We start from the raw sequence: 16209 nt of genomic DNA, 5'->3' as shown, positions 1-16209 counted from the left end.
CCACTCGTTATTAAAAGCTGTCATTCAGAGGCTTAGATGAAGGTCTGAATATGCTTCAGCTCTTAAAAGCAAAAAGGAAAAAAAAATCACTTGACACAACCATGTGGACTCACACAAATGCTGTAAGAAGTGTGCAATGTGGACTTGAAACACTTTGCCACCTAGATTTCTACTACTTTGCAACTAGATTTCTACATTCATCATTTAAATTTATGCTCGTTCTTTAATTTGGGTTTCAAATTAAAGTGTGTGAGTCAAATTCAAATGTGAATTTAACCTTAGGTCTCACACACATTAAATGGGCAAATTGCCCACAGGTCGTGCAGGAGCAGGACCTTGAAGTAAAACACTGTCCTGAATGCTCTTTTCTCTTCAGGCTGTTTCAGATCCATTCATGCTCTGGAGCAATCTCTGGGAATACTTTTGCCTTCCGGTAAGTACTGTATACACACTCAGCAACATAAAGGATTTTTCTAAAGGGAAGCAGTACAATACTAATGCTGTAAAAAATTCACCTCTAGTATATTCTTTGAAGTAGGTGATACAAAATGCATGAAAGGAGTTTCACAGTAGAAGCTGGCACCTAGGCAGGGTTCTGTTGCACCTGATGTAGCTGCTGCTGTTGCATTTGGCTGAGGAGGTTGCTGGATTAGGAAGTCAGTCTGGATATTTTATATTCTGACCAGAACTCAGTTTTAAATCCAGCTTGTTGAGAATGATGCATCCACGAGGCCAAGGAGAACATTCTGTGTGCTGAGAGTTCAAGAAGGTTTAATGACCATAACTGAAAGTAAATGGGTCAGAAGTCTCACAGCAGGGCTGGAGTCACATACATCACTTGTGCGACCACTTCTTTGTCAAGCTCAGCATTGCCATCTCTAGTTACTTTGGCTACACTGTAAAACATTTCATGGGAAGGATATTCAAAATGGTTTCACCAGGAAAAAGAGTCCATGCTGGTATAGCACAGACTGAATTTTAGGCAAAATGACAGGTTCCAGGGTCCGCAACAATTTTTTCTGTCCTAAATAATACAAAATGTAAAAATAAAGCTCTTGTAACAGGATTTTTTCATAAAGTAGGTATAACTGATTTCTAAAAAGGAGGAGAAACATCCAAACAGACCAAAAAACATTGGCTAGAATGTTAGATAATAACTTGCAGTCAAGCTCAAACAACTTCTAGCAATATCTCAGACCTGCCCACAAAGTAGATGCTGACAGTGACAGAACTTACATTGTGGAAAGCTCCTGAAGTTAATACAAACATCTGGTTTTGACATTAAAGATTTTGGTAAGTTTTTGCTGCCAAGTAGCCACCCAAGGGGGAAAAGGATTCAACTAATTGTACAACTTTGAACTGGGATTTAATCAACTAGCAACTAGCATCACCCCCCAACATACACCCCCACGTCCTCTTGCTCAGTATGGAACCAAACAAGTGAAACAATTCAGTCCTGAGAATTCCTTAAGTATGGAGGCGCAAGCCTTGTCCTCATAACTACAGAGAGAAGCAGGGAAAAATGGAATCCTCTTTCCAAAACATGCTCCAAAATTACCCACATCAGAATGAAAAAAGGGGACTCAAAACAAGAGCCTGGAGACTGATTATCCTCAATTCATATGGTACATGCAGCAAAAGCTATACCCAAACCCTGACTTCTGAGCATGTTCAAAAGCAGAATTTTTCCCTCACATGCTCCAAATAGAAAGAACAACTTAGGAAAAAAAGAAATTAAAATTACTTTCCTATCTCATTGATGAGACAAAATGAAGACAGGTATTTTATTTGCCCCCTGCACACTTTATACCAAACTGATGAGCTCTCAAGGACAGATGCTACCTTCTGGGTCTGAGAGTAAGAGGGTTGGGAAAACCACAAATGAAGCTATTTCAAGATCTGGTATAATCTTTTCTTTTTCCCTGCCTTTGAAAAAATCACCTTTGTTCTACAGCACATCCATGAACAAGGGCTGTGGACCAAAGCATTTTTAACCACATATAAGCCCCAAGGTACACTCATAGTGTGAGCTTCTAAGCTCTAGGTCCAAATCACACAGGTATATACATTTTCCCCTGGCACTGGAGATGCTTCAACCTGAATGTGTGATTAGCAATCCAGAACTAATGTCAGTGAGTACCAACAACAAGTAATTCATATCCAAGGTCGCTGTGAATAGACTTTTGTGGAGTTCCATAGACTCCTTATTACCCTTGTGGTTTCAAAAAGCGATCACAAAAAGGGCATAATTCTGATTTAATGATATTTGTTTTGATGCCTTTCATGACATTCTGCCATCCTAGGAATGGGGTGAGTTGGACAAATCAGCTTAAAAAAAAAAAAAAAAGGCAGAGAAAATAATGAAAATCAGTGTACACCAGATAGATAACCTTGGAAAAAGTATGTGATACCAGAGACTTGATAGCATCACTTTCTATCCCCTGTTGTTTAATCCCCATCTTCATCCTGCTTGTTACCACTGGTACCTCTGCAATGGCAAATCTGATTCAGCTGATTTATGATGGCATTAGACTGATAACAGATGAGATCACAAAGTAAATGTTAAGCAGCAAATTTACTTCAGTGCTCTGCTTGGCTGCATCCTTTCCATTAAGTGCCAACCTATTTGCAGAGAGGAAATTCTGTGCAACTGACCTTGGGAAAAAATATCTTGTTTCCCCAGAGCACGCTTGAAGAAAATTGTTTAAAACATTTCTGCTGATCTAAACAGATCAATGCTGCTTTAAAATGCAATGGCTACTTTAAAAAAAAAAAAAAAAAGAAAAAAAAGGGAAGAAAAGAGAAAAATGTTCAAGCTGGCTAAGTCCTGTTAAAATAGCAATGGAAATAAGGGGACCTTGAAGTTTAGCTAGGGATGACAACTGATATTAATCCCCAGAAAAAAAAGCCTAGCACTTATTCTGAGCTCCTCCTCAAGTCACCAGATTACAGATGTATTCATTACCTATAGAAAATCTACATATACATGTGTGTGAAAAAGATAAAACAAATTTTGCTGAAGTATCTATGCTTCACCACATGATGTAGCACTGACTGCAGCATGGGCCCTTCTATGGGTGCTTTGTGCAAAAACCTGTAATAAATTCTTGTGCCATTTGAACAGGCTGTCTCTGTTATCTCAATTCCTTTGGAAGTGGCCTGGCCACTCCAGAGGTGCTGCTGGCATTGGGGGCACTGAGATTTTAGTGGTGCCTGTCTCACAGGTGTTCTGTTAGGAGACAGGAGACTGCTGTCCTTGAAAGACAACACAGAAACAATAAGTGTGAGTTTATGGAGGTTGACAAACATCAGAAGCATCTGTATTCCCTGTTACCTGACACATCCAGATGTTCCAGGTTTGGGCACAGCGACACAACGTCAAAGACCGCCTCATTGGAGATGTTGTAACAGCCAGACACCTCCAGCCTGCGCAGTTCTGGACAGCACTGGGCAATGGTGTAGAGTCCTCTGTCTGTGAGCCGCCTGCAGCCACTAACAATTACCGTCTCCAACATGAGACATACGTTGGGAGTATCCTGACAAAGCCTCCGCGTCAGCACTTTGAGAGCCCTGTCTACGTTGATTGTCTCGCCAGTCAGGCGAATAGTCCTCCAAAGCCGCGGGTCCCAGGCCAGGTTGTACCAGCGGCGGCACACGCGGGCACAGCGGCACAGCTGGTTAGTGGGCAGGAAGGAGAAGATCTGGATCATGGAGTGGTCGGGCAGCCGGTCTATGTTGGCCTGCTCCTTCTGGTGCTTGGATGCCAGCCGGATGAGAGGATGGGTGAGACGGGTCGGAGGCGGCGAATGGACCATGGCAACGGTTTCCCCAGTGACTGAGGATGAAGACGTCGACGAACCTCTGCCATTTTGGAACCCAGGGGAATTTGGTGGAAATATTAACGCTGGACTGGGTGTGCTGAGCGTGCGCATGCTCAGGTCGGAATCTGGAAGATAGAACACACAATTTTAATGAGCACTTGACAGGCAGAGAGCTCTCTGCACAGCATAGCACCCTGCTGGCCCATTTGCTAATGGCATACGATGGCCTTTGGAGGTTTGTTGCGGGGTCAAGCAGTCACTTCTACCAGTCAGAGTGAGAAAACATATTTCAAAAGCCATGTGAGCAAAGGAGATGATGCAGTTCTGAGTCCTGAATAGAAGACAGCAGCGGAAGGATTATTTAAAATCCAAGGATTAGAATTCTTTATACTCTTAATTAAATGCTGTAAGGAATTATTACGTTTGAGTCACAGACTTTTTCTTGACAGAAAGTAACTGTTCATAACCTTGGCATAGCTGTCAGCTCTTAGGGGCAGAGGATGCTGTGGTCCTTCATCTCTCAGCTCTTTCAGCCATTCAGCAGGAGGCCAAAAAAGAGCTGACAAGGCAAATGCTGCTTCCTTCCACAGATTTGGGCAGATGGGAAAAGCTCAACTCCATTTTCAACGTGTCATCAGAGAAGTTAATTTTTCAGTCATGCAAACTGGAACTCTGAAGTTAAACCAAGAGCCCAGTGACTAGTTCATCATGTGCACACAGAAAACACTCCTTTCCAATGGACTAAAATGAACTTCAGTTGGATTGGAAAAAACAAAAAAAACAGCCTAGAAAAGTAACTGATGAAGAAACAGCATGCCTGGAAAATTGCTGGAGAATTGTTATACAATATTTACACACTTTCTGCTAGGGCTGTTTGTCATACTGGAAGAAAACCAAGTAAAATACCGGAAGACAACTAAGATATAACTTAGATAGTTGAGCAAATGCCATGGGCAATACGTTCAGAGACTCTAAGGATATTTTAGTAGTATGCTACACAAGATACAACCAGTGTATGAGAGATGCATGTTGCTGCTGAGCATGCTCCCTCCACCTCACTACTGATCTCAATAGATGTTCTTCACAAAGGAAAGCACCACCCACAAATGAATACAGTAACCACAATTTAGTGACCAGTAGAATAACAAGTTTCACAGACAGACAATGTTTTAGAGGACTAAGCTTTTCTCCACATCACATCTCCTGCTGTCACATTAATGTGCATTCATTTCAGGGAACAAAAGACTTTGTGTACAGAGGCAGCCCCTTAAGTGACACTGACTCTGCAGCTGTGTGACTGTGACAGCACAGGTAAGGGCTCAGCAAGATACTGTCAGAAATGCATTCAGCAAGCATGTCCACACCAGGATCTGGGCAGAGTTTTTGAATTAAATACATTTTTGGTGAACTTGATGGTTACACATAAACTTCCCCGTCAAGCTTTTATTTAGCCCAGCACAGGCCTGCTCTGATCTCACTACCCACAACAACAGCAACCACAGGCCTTGCATTTTCACAGTGTGCCTGCAAGAGAAAGAGGCACAAATATTTAGGTGAAGAACTCAAGACACAAAGTCCAATTCCTCAAGATCACCTAGCTGAGTTGCAGAGAGATCAAAATCACCCTCTCACACTGAGGAGAAAAAAACCTATACTGCCCAGTTCCTTCCCTCTTCCTCTTCTGCATCTTGTTTTTCTTTGAAATTCACTGTTTCAGCAAATGAAAGGAAATATTTTCCCCAAGGCTTCAGAGTCTGTGCTATGGCTATGTGGTCCTAACACAGGGATTTGTGTATTTATGAGCAAGAAGAGTATCTTCATGCTGAGTAGGCTTTGCAGACACTCTGCTCCCTTTGAGAGCTCCTAATACCCCCCTGGCAGCTATTGCAAATAATTGCATCGAGGAGTGTTATTTGGTAAGCATCTGGTATATGTTGGTATTTTAAAAATGAGATTTACAGCTGGAGAGAAAGAAACCAAGCAGCAGCAGCCAGGCTCCTGCAGACAAGCACAGACTCCACAGGCATCTTAGGCAACAGTCCCTGAGATTAATTTTTGCAAGGACTTACCATATGTTTGACCTCCCTCACATTATCACCAAAACCAATGACAGTGCCTGAAGCTAAACATGTGTGGAATATGTGGCAGAGCCTTTACTTTTTGCTGCTTTTTTTGGATTTTAATACAAGAATGTTTCTAATATAAAAGAATATACATTTTTTCTCCAAGTGCTGGATGCATCTTCTACTAGTACATGTATTTGATATTGTCAATTCCTTTCTTTTTACTTTTTCCTTTGCTTTTGGCTTTTTCCTTGGTTGATTGTTGGTTGTTTGTTTTACACAAACCAGAACAAAAAGGAAAACAAAATGATATAAATAAAAAACCACAGAACAAATATGTGTTTCTAGTCCACAAAATAGAATTAAAATCAAAAGCAAAAAAATTAAATTATTAACATCTGTTTTCAACAATTTTTAGTCCTGTGGGAATGAGTACCTTCTGTAAGACACAGCATATTTGGAAGACATACATTTTTAGTCAGTTATCGTTAAAAACACCTTAAAATCTCTGTCGGGCTACAGTCTTCATTAGTTTCCATTTCTACTTAAGCATAAAAAAGCTTTTCATACTCCATGATTCTCCCCCCCTTCCCCTGGTGAGCAATGCTCCAAGCTAATACGGCTAATCTCCACTGCTTTTGGATCAGAAGTGGCATTCCTTCATCACTCCTGGGCACTGTGAATAATCAATACCTTAGACAGTCTGGGTGCGTAATGAATTACTATTACGTGTTTTTTAACTTAGACTTGCAGCTAAAATAGGCCTGACCTTCTGTTTTATGTGTATGCTCCGTGCTTTGTGCTCTCTTAATTCTCTCATTAGTATAGCAGTTCCAGATGTGCATCCTGTATTTCCTTTCCCTTCAGTCCTGAAGGTGCATCATGTGAAACTTGCTCCCTCCATCCTTGGGGCATGGACTTCCATAGAGACACGTGCACACGCCCCATCTCCAGTCCACAAAGTATTGTGAGAAGAGACCACAGTGTTGTCATTGTGTTTAAAAAAGGGAGCTGCGAGCACATTTCTGCTCTGCTGAGCCCGTAATGCAATATGCTCCCAGACAGGAATTTTGCTGGTAGCTCAGCTGAACTCCACATGAAGGTATTCCTGCTTACTGTTTACTGTACACCCCTAAGGGGAAAAAAAATAAAAAAATAAAAAAATAGCAGGTGAGTCCAGGAGCCTTATTGCCAGGAAAAACTTGGAAAGTTTTTTGCTAGCATTTAAAACTTTAGCAAAACACTCGGTCTACTGCACATTTTCCAGACTTTTCTAGTGTTGTTGGGAGGGGCTTCCTATGGCACTATCTCAGCCTCTAGGAGTTTGTTTCAAATTTTGTTCTTCACCATTTACTGAGTGCTAGCCAACAGGCTGGGGCAGTCTGAGAAAGATCAACTTAATGACAGTGTAACGCTAATAAACACAACCCTGCAAGTACAAATGAAGTTGCTGATTACAGTTCTCAATACACATCTTTATACACACAAATGCCCTATACAAGCATTTCTCTTGTAAACTCATCTGTTTACAAGCCAGAAACTCAACTTTAATTTTGGTGATCTTAGAAAGTAAAAGCAAATTAGAAAGCAGCCCTGTACTTCCCTCCCTACGACCTCTTTTGCCCCTTTGCCTCCAATCTTCTGTGCATGATGCCTTTTATTAAAGCTTTGATCAAGCTCTGAAAGTTGTTTGTTGATGAAAGACAAAATTTCTTAACAATCTTTAAAGAAATCTGAAAAGATGAGTGCCAGTAACAGAACCATAAAAGCTGACACAGAAGGAGCAAATGCACTAGAGGGAGTTTTCTTATTCCACTAGGAATCTGGTTTATTTCAAAGGATTCTTTCTCCCCAGTTTGTTACCCAATTAATACATACATCTGGGAACAAAAAACCTTTAAAAATATAAGATTCAAGCCAAGATCTAGTCTCCATTCCTTCTGGCACAGACACTAATATGCAGTCTCTGATTTCAGAACCAGAGAGAAAAAACAATGTTTTATTTCCATTACTCCAGCAATGCACACTAACACAGGACACTCAATGTCCAGATCCCAGCATGGACTTTTTAGGGTTGAACCATTTTCCATGCTTAAGTCATGGCTCCATTCATTCACACCTTCCACTATGGTATTGTGAATGAGTCTTTTTTGAAATGAATACTATACTGAGTTCTTCAAGCTAAGAAAATTAAAATGAAAATTTCGCAAATAGCAATCAAATTTCAGATTCTTATCTCACAACTGAAAAGGATCCTCTGTGTTGATCTCCTGTCACCACTGACATTTTTAGCAAAACTAATGCAAGAAATAAACCAAACCCTGTTCAAGCTCTGAAAAAGCCAGTATAGCCGAGAAAAATAAAAAGCAATTGTCATTTTTGTAAATGTTAGCTGCAGAGTAATGTGCTCAAGAAGCATTTACACAGAGTGCCAAAACCTCACTGAGACTTAGCATGTCTTCAATAAGTGTTTGTAGATATCACATGTTTTACTAAGTGCAATGTGGGTATAGACTTCACATTTTTACCACAATACCATCAACCTCAGGCATGCCAAGTAAGTTCTCCTTTCACAGGAACTGGGAAAAATGGGAACTTAATGGTTGTAGCAGCTACAATCAATGGAGCAAAGGGGAACAGAGGTTTCTACAGGGGATACAATGTGGGCTGATTCAAGGAGAGACTTGTGAATTTGAGAGATTTCAAATATGGCTGTGTGCCCTTAGCTGAGAGTAGGAAAAGGACTTAGCTAGGACAGTAAGCTACAACACAGCCATTTTCTTTTCAAGGCCCTGGGTATGGACAAAGTTCCAGAAAAAGGGATACCTACAAACAAACAAACAAACAAACAAACAAATGAAGCACCTTCCACATTGCAAACATCCTCAGGCATTTCTCTCAGGATAAGTTACCCTACTGACCTCAGTTCCTCCCAAACTGGAGGTGAGAACTGGAGAGTCTGAGATAGCAAAGAGGCAGCTGGAACAAAACTCACATGCAAACTTGTGTGGGGCTGCAGCGGTCAAGAATGCCAGAAGGAAAGGGTTGCCCAGTGGAGATACCTACCTGACTTTGCAGTCTTTTACAATGAAGAACATACAGAATGAGCTGGATGAGCTCTCTCACTGCTCTCCAGGAGCACTAAGCACACCTCTGATGTGCATGTCTGCCCTGTTTTTAACTGCTAGGGGCAGTTATTACTCATCTCACTGAGGTGATACAGTTGTCACTATATCAAGTTTCTACGTTTTTCCTCTTATTTGTCTGTTTCTTGCCCCTCTCCTTGTTACTGTGAAGAATAAGAGGTCTTCACTCTCCCTGTAAGGATTTCTTACATTCCTATGCCTTTCTTTTTATTAGTCATGTTACTAATATTCCCAGTTTCTTCTATCTTTTCCTTTACATTTTCTTCTATCTGTGTGTTTTTCTCTTAAAGCACATTGCTCTGAACTGAGCACCATGCACCACCACCCAACCTCATCAGCAGCGGTGAAAGTGGAATCCTTTGCACCCATATTTCATGGAAGCCAAATTTTGAACCTCACAGATTTCAACAGTCTCAGAAGGCTGATGTATTTTCACTATATGACTCAAGATAATTGGGAATTAAGCTGGGATTCCCACGTGCCATACAGCACCTGGAGATATATTCTTCTCATCTGTATTTATGGAATCCATTCATCTTCCCTCTAGCTGTCTCCTTAGAGAATGCTATGTTTTCTCTCTCCTTAATCTACTTTTTCAAGGGTATTTTGACTACCAAGCAACCTTCTCAAAGTGTGTTAGTTTTCAGTTTTTCAAATACCTTGTAGCTCCAGGGTCATAACCTTTAACCCATTTCTCTAGATATTGGTAATTTTGTGTCTTCAATTGAAAAAAGATGGTTCCTAGAGAGAAATGGAAAGTCTGGTGACCTGCTAACAAATCTTGTAAGCCATCACAGATGAGACCAGCTCAGCTGGTCAGAGCATGGTGCTGGTAACACCAAGGTTGTGGATTTAATCCCTCTATGGGTCATTCACTCAAGAGCAGGATTCAATGGTCCTTGTGGGTCCTTCCAAATCAGCATATTCTGTGATTTCTAAAGGGTGCTCCCTGAAACATCATCACAGCTGACATAGAGTGGTAACTACACAAAATACTATTCCCCTTCAGTGCCCACCTTAACGTATAATGATTTTGTTTACTCTGTATTTCACCAGCTTGTTTCCAATGCACACATGCAAAAGTCCAAACAAACCTGAGATGGATTACAGCTACTGCTTCCCTCTCACCAGACAATTTATTTTTGCCTAAACAGAAAATTACATGGAAAACTGAGGTCAAAGGAACAAAAACGCTTTGGCAAAGGTGAAAAACAATTTTTTATCCTGTGAGATCTTGTCAGTAATGCAATTCTCATTTTGAGAGGGAAGACCTGCAGCAGAGCTCGATTTGTCAGTGTAAGAATAAGCAACCTTGGAGCTCACAAAGTAATCACATCCACATGGTCTTGGAAGGAACAGTTCCACAGAACTTGAAATAACCTTTTATGGTTTTTAAAAACCTCCTTTAGAATGTAATAAGAAACTATTGTATTGAAACGATTGAAACTAAGTACCTATTGTATAAGACTAGAAGCATTATGGAAGAGGCATACGTTAACTAAAATCTGTAGCCATTTCACAGTAGTTTCTGTGTGACACTTTACCTTGGATTATACTGTTGTAACTTCCCTGTGATATTGAGCTCCAGTTTTCTTTAGCCTGTAAACTCATCTACATACATTTGGAGACCTGATCTTGCATTCCTGGCATACTCACAGTAGATGGTTAAAGTCAAACAGCATTGCAAGTGAAGTAATCATTACAGTTTTATTAAGCAAATAATTCTTCCTTACAATGTATTTGTCAAAAGCTGGAACTAATTTCTCCCCTACTGACTTTGTCCCCTGCCACTTGACAGGAATTCATTTTATCCCCATATTTTTGAACAGAGCTAAAAATACAAAGACTAAGAAAAAGTTAAAAAGTAATTCACTCTTAGTTTAGGAAGTCAAAACATATTAATTTAGTCGTCAGTACCACTGATGATACTAGCACATCAGCTTTGAGGAAAGGGTTTCACAGTGCATTATTGCAGGGAATTACATAGAGATGGATTGGAAGATGCATTTTTTTCCATGTTCAGTAAACATGTATCCCAAAATGAATTCTACACATGCTTAAGTACAAGCTGTATTTAAATCCTTCAGGTCAGATGCTCTCCCAGCTCTTAATGGTATGCCAGGGAGCTCCTCCAGCTGAGCTCGTGTATATTTACATTAGCAAGGAGTGCAGCCCAGAAAGAGGAGTTCTGTGGAGCAAAACTAATATTGCTGAAAACCCACCATCCACAGGCCTGGGAAGTGGGTGTTATTTTTTTGCCAATATGTAATTTAATCCCCAGCCCTGAATGTTCAGTAGGAGTTGCCTTTGGTGCTTTAGCTGTATTGCCAGAACATATTTTTTAATTTGCTTTAGTTTTGCTGGAGTATAGCTGGGTTCATATACCTTGTGGTAGTTACTAAAACAGAGTAATAAGGAGAGGCATTTCAAAAGTGAGCTTTGGACTTGAACAAAAATGCGAACATAGATAAACCCACTCGTCAGAAGAAGCCCCTGTCTGCCTCCTCCAAGTGATGAGCTATCATCTCCCAACCTGTTCCATACCACTTTGAGGTATGTTCTGTACCCTGAAGGATTTTCAGGGCTGGATTATCAATAGACCAGACAGGTTGCATTTCATCATCCCCCATTCTCAGGATTATCACACCTGTGGGGATCCATGCTGTTTAATGCACTGTTCTGAAATGTGAAAACCAAATGGAGTTAAAATGAAAATAATCATTTTACAAGGTGCTTATAAATAAGCATCTTCAACATACTTCTATATAAAGGTTTAAATAAGACAACAAAAATATAGGAAATTCGCTTAATTTCAAATCATACTAAAAATCCTGTCATCATCTCTCTCTCTTCTGATAAGTTTGACAGCCTTAATTAATGCAGGAACACCACCCTGGTGAATACAAAAAACCCTTCCCAGTTTATCCACAGAATGACTTGTTTCAGAGAAACAGGCTTACAACTAAAACCCTCCACTTTGAGTTACTCCAACATGCTCCGAGGTCAAAATTTTTTCAGGCAAAACATTTTTCCACATGATTGGACAACATCTACATTACTGTGTTCCAATTTTTAAATCTATTATTCTTTATTTTTCATTTAATACCAAGATTACATAAATGTAGATAAGATGTGTGCACACTGCTTGATAGCTACATATACATGGCCAGAACCAGTCACTTAGAATAACACTGAGATGGAACAAACAGATCCTACTCTGTATTTGAAGGATAAACATTCTGTTTATGTTGATGCAACTGTATCTTTGCAATTAATACAGAAAACTGGAACAACCGCTTAATGGCTCCCAACTTCAAAATGCAGAAATCCAGTCAGCTGTTCCAGACAACTGTAGTTGTTCCACTATTTCACCTTTCCAAAATGGAAGAATTTGGAATAAAATTTGTATCAGTTTACATTATTACAAAACTTCAAGACAAGTTGCAGGAATAAATTTATGGAAGAGAAATATTTTCAAAATCCCGAGTTCACATGGATCAAAACCACGGGGACCTGCAGAACTCTGAAGTGTATTTCTGGCAGATGTGCGTGACTCTAAATGGAAAATAATATACAAAGCAGAGGAATGTTTGCCTCTGGGAAAAGCTGATAATATAATCACTTTGTTGTGTAATCAAGAGGACTTGCATCTAGTTGGTAGCAAATGCTGCAGTAGACAAATAATTCCCCCAAGAATTGCAGTTTCCAGCATATTCACCATAAACAAATTATTTGTGTAAAAGAACATTGTTTTTCATAATCAACTGTTGGCATTTTAAAAGCATGCAGCTCTCAGAAATTACTGACTTTCAAATTAACAGGGGATCCAGAATCTGACCTTCCGAATTGGAGAAATAAATGGTAAGCAGTATGCTAAACAGAAGAATAAACAGTAATGAGAGATTTAAAACCATAAAATTGTGCTTCTCTCCTATCAGTCAAGTTTAGATCACAGAATCATAGAATGCTGATTGGTTGAAAGAGACCTTAAAGATCATTTAGATCCAATCCTCCTGCTGTGGAATGGACAACTTCTACTAGAATAGATTGCTATCCAACCTGGCTTTGAACATTTCCAGGGATGGGACATCTTCAGCTTCTCTGGGCAACCTGTTCCATTGCCTCATTACCCTCACAGTAAAGAATTTCTTCCATATATGTAATCTAAACCTACTCTTTTTTTCACTTTAAAGCCATTTCCTCTTGTCCTGTCTCTACATGATCTTGTAAACAGTATTTCTCCAGATGCTAATGATGCATTAAATCAATGTAATTTAGAATAGTACAAATATCTTTCTTAAAACAAAATCAGGCTTTGAAAACATAGTTCTTTGCCGATAATTTGGAAAAGGTAAACCTGCAAATTATAGGACAGAGTTGTACAGAGCACAAGAAGAGGCCTCTAGATTAAAAATAAGAAAACAAACTCAAAACCCAGCTGGTAAATCCAATCCCAGCTCAGCTTGGTTCAGCTCAAGTTGTTATGGATTGTCCATGAGATACTTGCAAGTGCCCCCTGGCCATCCCAGCTGACAAGCTGTGTGTCAGAGCAGTAGACACATCTCCCACCAGCTAAACTACCAGTAAGTAAGTGATACTGAAACAGCAACAAAAAGTTCTGCCAACAGACAAGACAACATAACCTTCATCTAAAAAAACCTGCTTGGTAAGTTACTAGTGCTTAATAAGTGACTGCTCACTCCAGGGTGAGTTTGGTGAGCTCTTTTCAGTCCTGTAGGAGGATTACAGAGAAGCAGTAACAGTTTTCCTGACTTTACAAATGAGATGTGTTTACCCCCAGACTAATGCTTTTGCAGACTAGAAGCCTTGCCTGCATCCATCTGTAGGATGCCCATGGATTACAGAAAATCAGTAGAACTGTGCAAAGTGTAACTAAAGGCTGACCTGCAACATGTGCTCCTGATCAACTCAGATACATTTACACCTCAGATTTCAAAGTTTATTTTCTTTTCCAGGAATGAGATTCCTTCAAAGGTACCTGCTAGTATCCTGGCAAGCACTCTCACGTGTTGAGGGCAAATACCTAATTTCTAGGGCTGCATCCCTCCTCCCTTCTCACCCATGGCCAAACTGAATAAAACAAAACTGGTCTCCAGGACTTTTTTAAGTAATGGTAGAAAACCGGATTTCATCCAGATTTTTGCATTTCTTACAAACTCACAGTGTTGCCACTACATGCACAGACAAAGGAATCATTCAGCAAAGAGCTGGCCAAAGGCAATTCCCCAGAAAATCACCTTTGGGACCTGGGTGAGAGGAACACTCTGGAGAGGATGAAAGAAAAGAAACACAGGCCTCCAAAGCAGAAACCCACAACACCAGCTCAATCTAACTTATCCAGCATCTCTCAAACAAAGATACATAAACCGAGGCTTTTTCATAATAAACACGTCACATTATGAGAGCATTGGAGTGACAGTGAGCAGTCCCCTCTTGTTACAAAAACACACAATAATACACACAACAACTCACTGAGCAAGCACACAGTGCTTATTCAGAACCACAAGGATTAAAATTTTGTTTATGGGAAATTTGGGAGTTAAGCTGTGAAAGAGACGTGGCCACTGGCAGCTTTCATCTACTAGAAGAATGTAACTGGCTCAAGCCCAACTGCACTAAGTTACATGGATTCCTGACCACCAGTGTGAAGCAGCCCCAGACTGTGTCAAAACAGATGGTACTTATGACTGCAAAAGCATTCAGAGGGCATTAGCCACCCTCTGAAACCCAGCCCTGCCGTCTGAGGTCCCAATAGCTGTGTCTGTGATTTGTGCTGTATAAATTGCAGATCCCTCTTTATACGCAGCAGCATATGGTACTCTGACATTTGAGGAGTATCAGATGTACATACATGCAAGTAAATTAGGAATTCAGCACTCAGTACTTATGGCAACTTCAGTAACTTCCCAGTCTACTGAACGTCACAATAAATAACTGGTTTATTTTGCATAACATATGAACTGACTGCAGTCATTCCTTTTCAATTCATTGTGATTTCAATTTACTGCAATGAGATAAACAAAATTATTCACTGACTCTTTCAATGTCACTTTGATTTCATTAACTCAAAATCAATGTGCAAAAAGAGAAAATGTGATGTTTATGTCTACGCAATTGCTGAGTTAGTATTTAAAGCTAGAACTGTGCAACTATCTAAATCTTTCATCCTGTTTCATGTTAACCTAAGCTAATTATTTAAAACACCATCACTAGCTCTATATGGAATTTTACATTTATCATCAGATTTTATGACCAGCTTATGGTAGTATCTCAGGGAGTAGACTAAAAGGCAGGACAGCAGCAAAAGCAGCATTTGGAATTAAGAAATATTAGACATCTTGACAATGTAAGAGGAAGATGAAGAGAAAGGCCCTTATCTTCACAAAGCCCAAGGAAAATGGGAACTTGTCAGGGTGGTCTCATGAATATATATATACACCTGTATAGGTGTACAGGAGTCCCTTCTAAATATAATTGTTTTGTGTTTACAACTCAGTTGAACTTAACAACATTCCTCTTTTTGAGGCCTTGCACAAAAGAACAAATTGTGCTTAATTAAAGAAAATCAAGCCCTTGTGAAAATGTCATAATGTATGTGCTAATTCCCAAACTCTGAGTGAAAAGGTTAAGTGATCTTGATCTGTGCAGCTGAAGATCAAAAAAGGATATGCTAATATGTACCATGATCTCCAATGCATGTAGAGAGCACAGAGGTGATGGAAAGGTTACTGTACTTGCAGAGCTATGTAAGAAGGAGCAGTAACCAAATTTGACAAGAGACAACATTGTCATTGGGGGTTAAAAATTATGACACAGTAGACAAATAGGTCAAGGCATATGCTGAGTGGGTTAGGATTGACATTTAGAGCCTTCTAGGAAGCAGCAAAATTAAAAACAAAACAAAACATAACAAGAGAGGAATTAATCTATGAAGAAAATTTTGCTTCAACATGTTGTTTACACGGGATGACCCAAGAACTTTCCCACCCTTTATCATCAGCCAGCCCTGATTTGTTAGCCATCCTGGTCTTTCTAAAACAGAGAAGTAAAACTGTTATTGAAAGAATTTGCCAGAAGAGTGAAAAAATAAAAGAGTTAAATGATGCTTATTTTCATCATTGGCATGGATACGTATTTGGGCTGAGAAGCAATGCCCTT

At 39.9% G+C, this 16209-nt stretch overlaps 1 protein-coding gene across 4 annotated transcripts in view; it reads right to left on the bottom strand.

Annotated features, from left to right (window-relative positions):
- FBXL7 (F-box and leucine rich repeat protein 7) overlaps nt 1-16209 on the bottom strand; it is a 177392-nt gene that overhangs the window by 4334 nt on the left and 156849 nt on the right. For 3 of the 4 annotated variants that reach the window (XM_023922128.2, XM_086898219.1, XM_023922130.2), the window contains one exon: nt 3335-3946. In XM_023922128.2, the coding sequence (XP_023777896.1) occupies nt 3335-3946 (612 nt within the window). Of the gene's footprint in view, nt 1-3334; nt 3947-6653; nt 7017-16209 lie in introns of all 4 variants that reach the window. The other variant, XM_086898198.1, reaches the window with a different exon arrangement.

Source organism: Cyanistes caeruleus, chromosome 1, assembly GCF_971803275.1.
Source record: "Cyanistes caeruleus chromosome 1, bCyaCae1.hap1.1, whole genome shotgun sequence".
Classification (NCBI taxonomy): domain Eukaryota; kingdom Metazoa; phylum Chordata; class Aves; order Passeriformes; family Paridae; genus Cyanistes; species Cyanistes caeruleus.
This window is presented reverse-complemented; position numbering and strand designations above follow the sequence as displayed.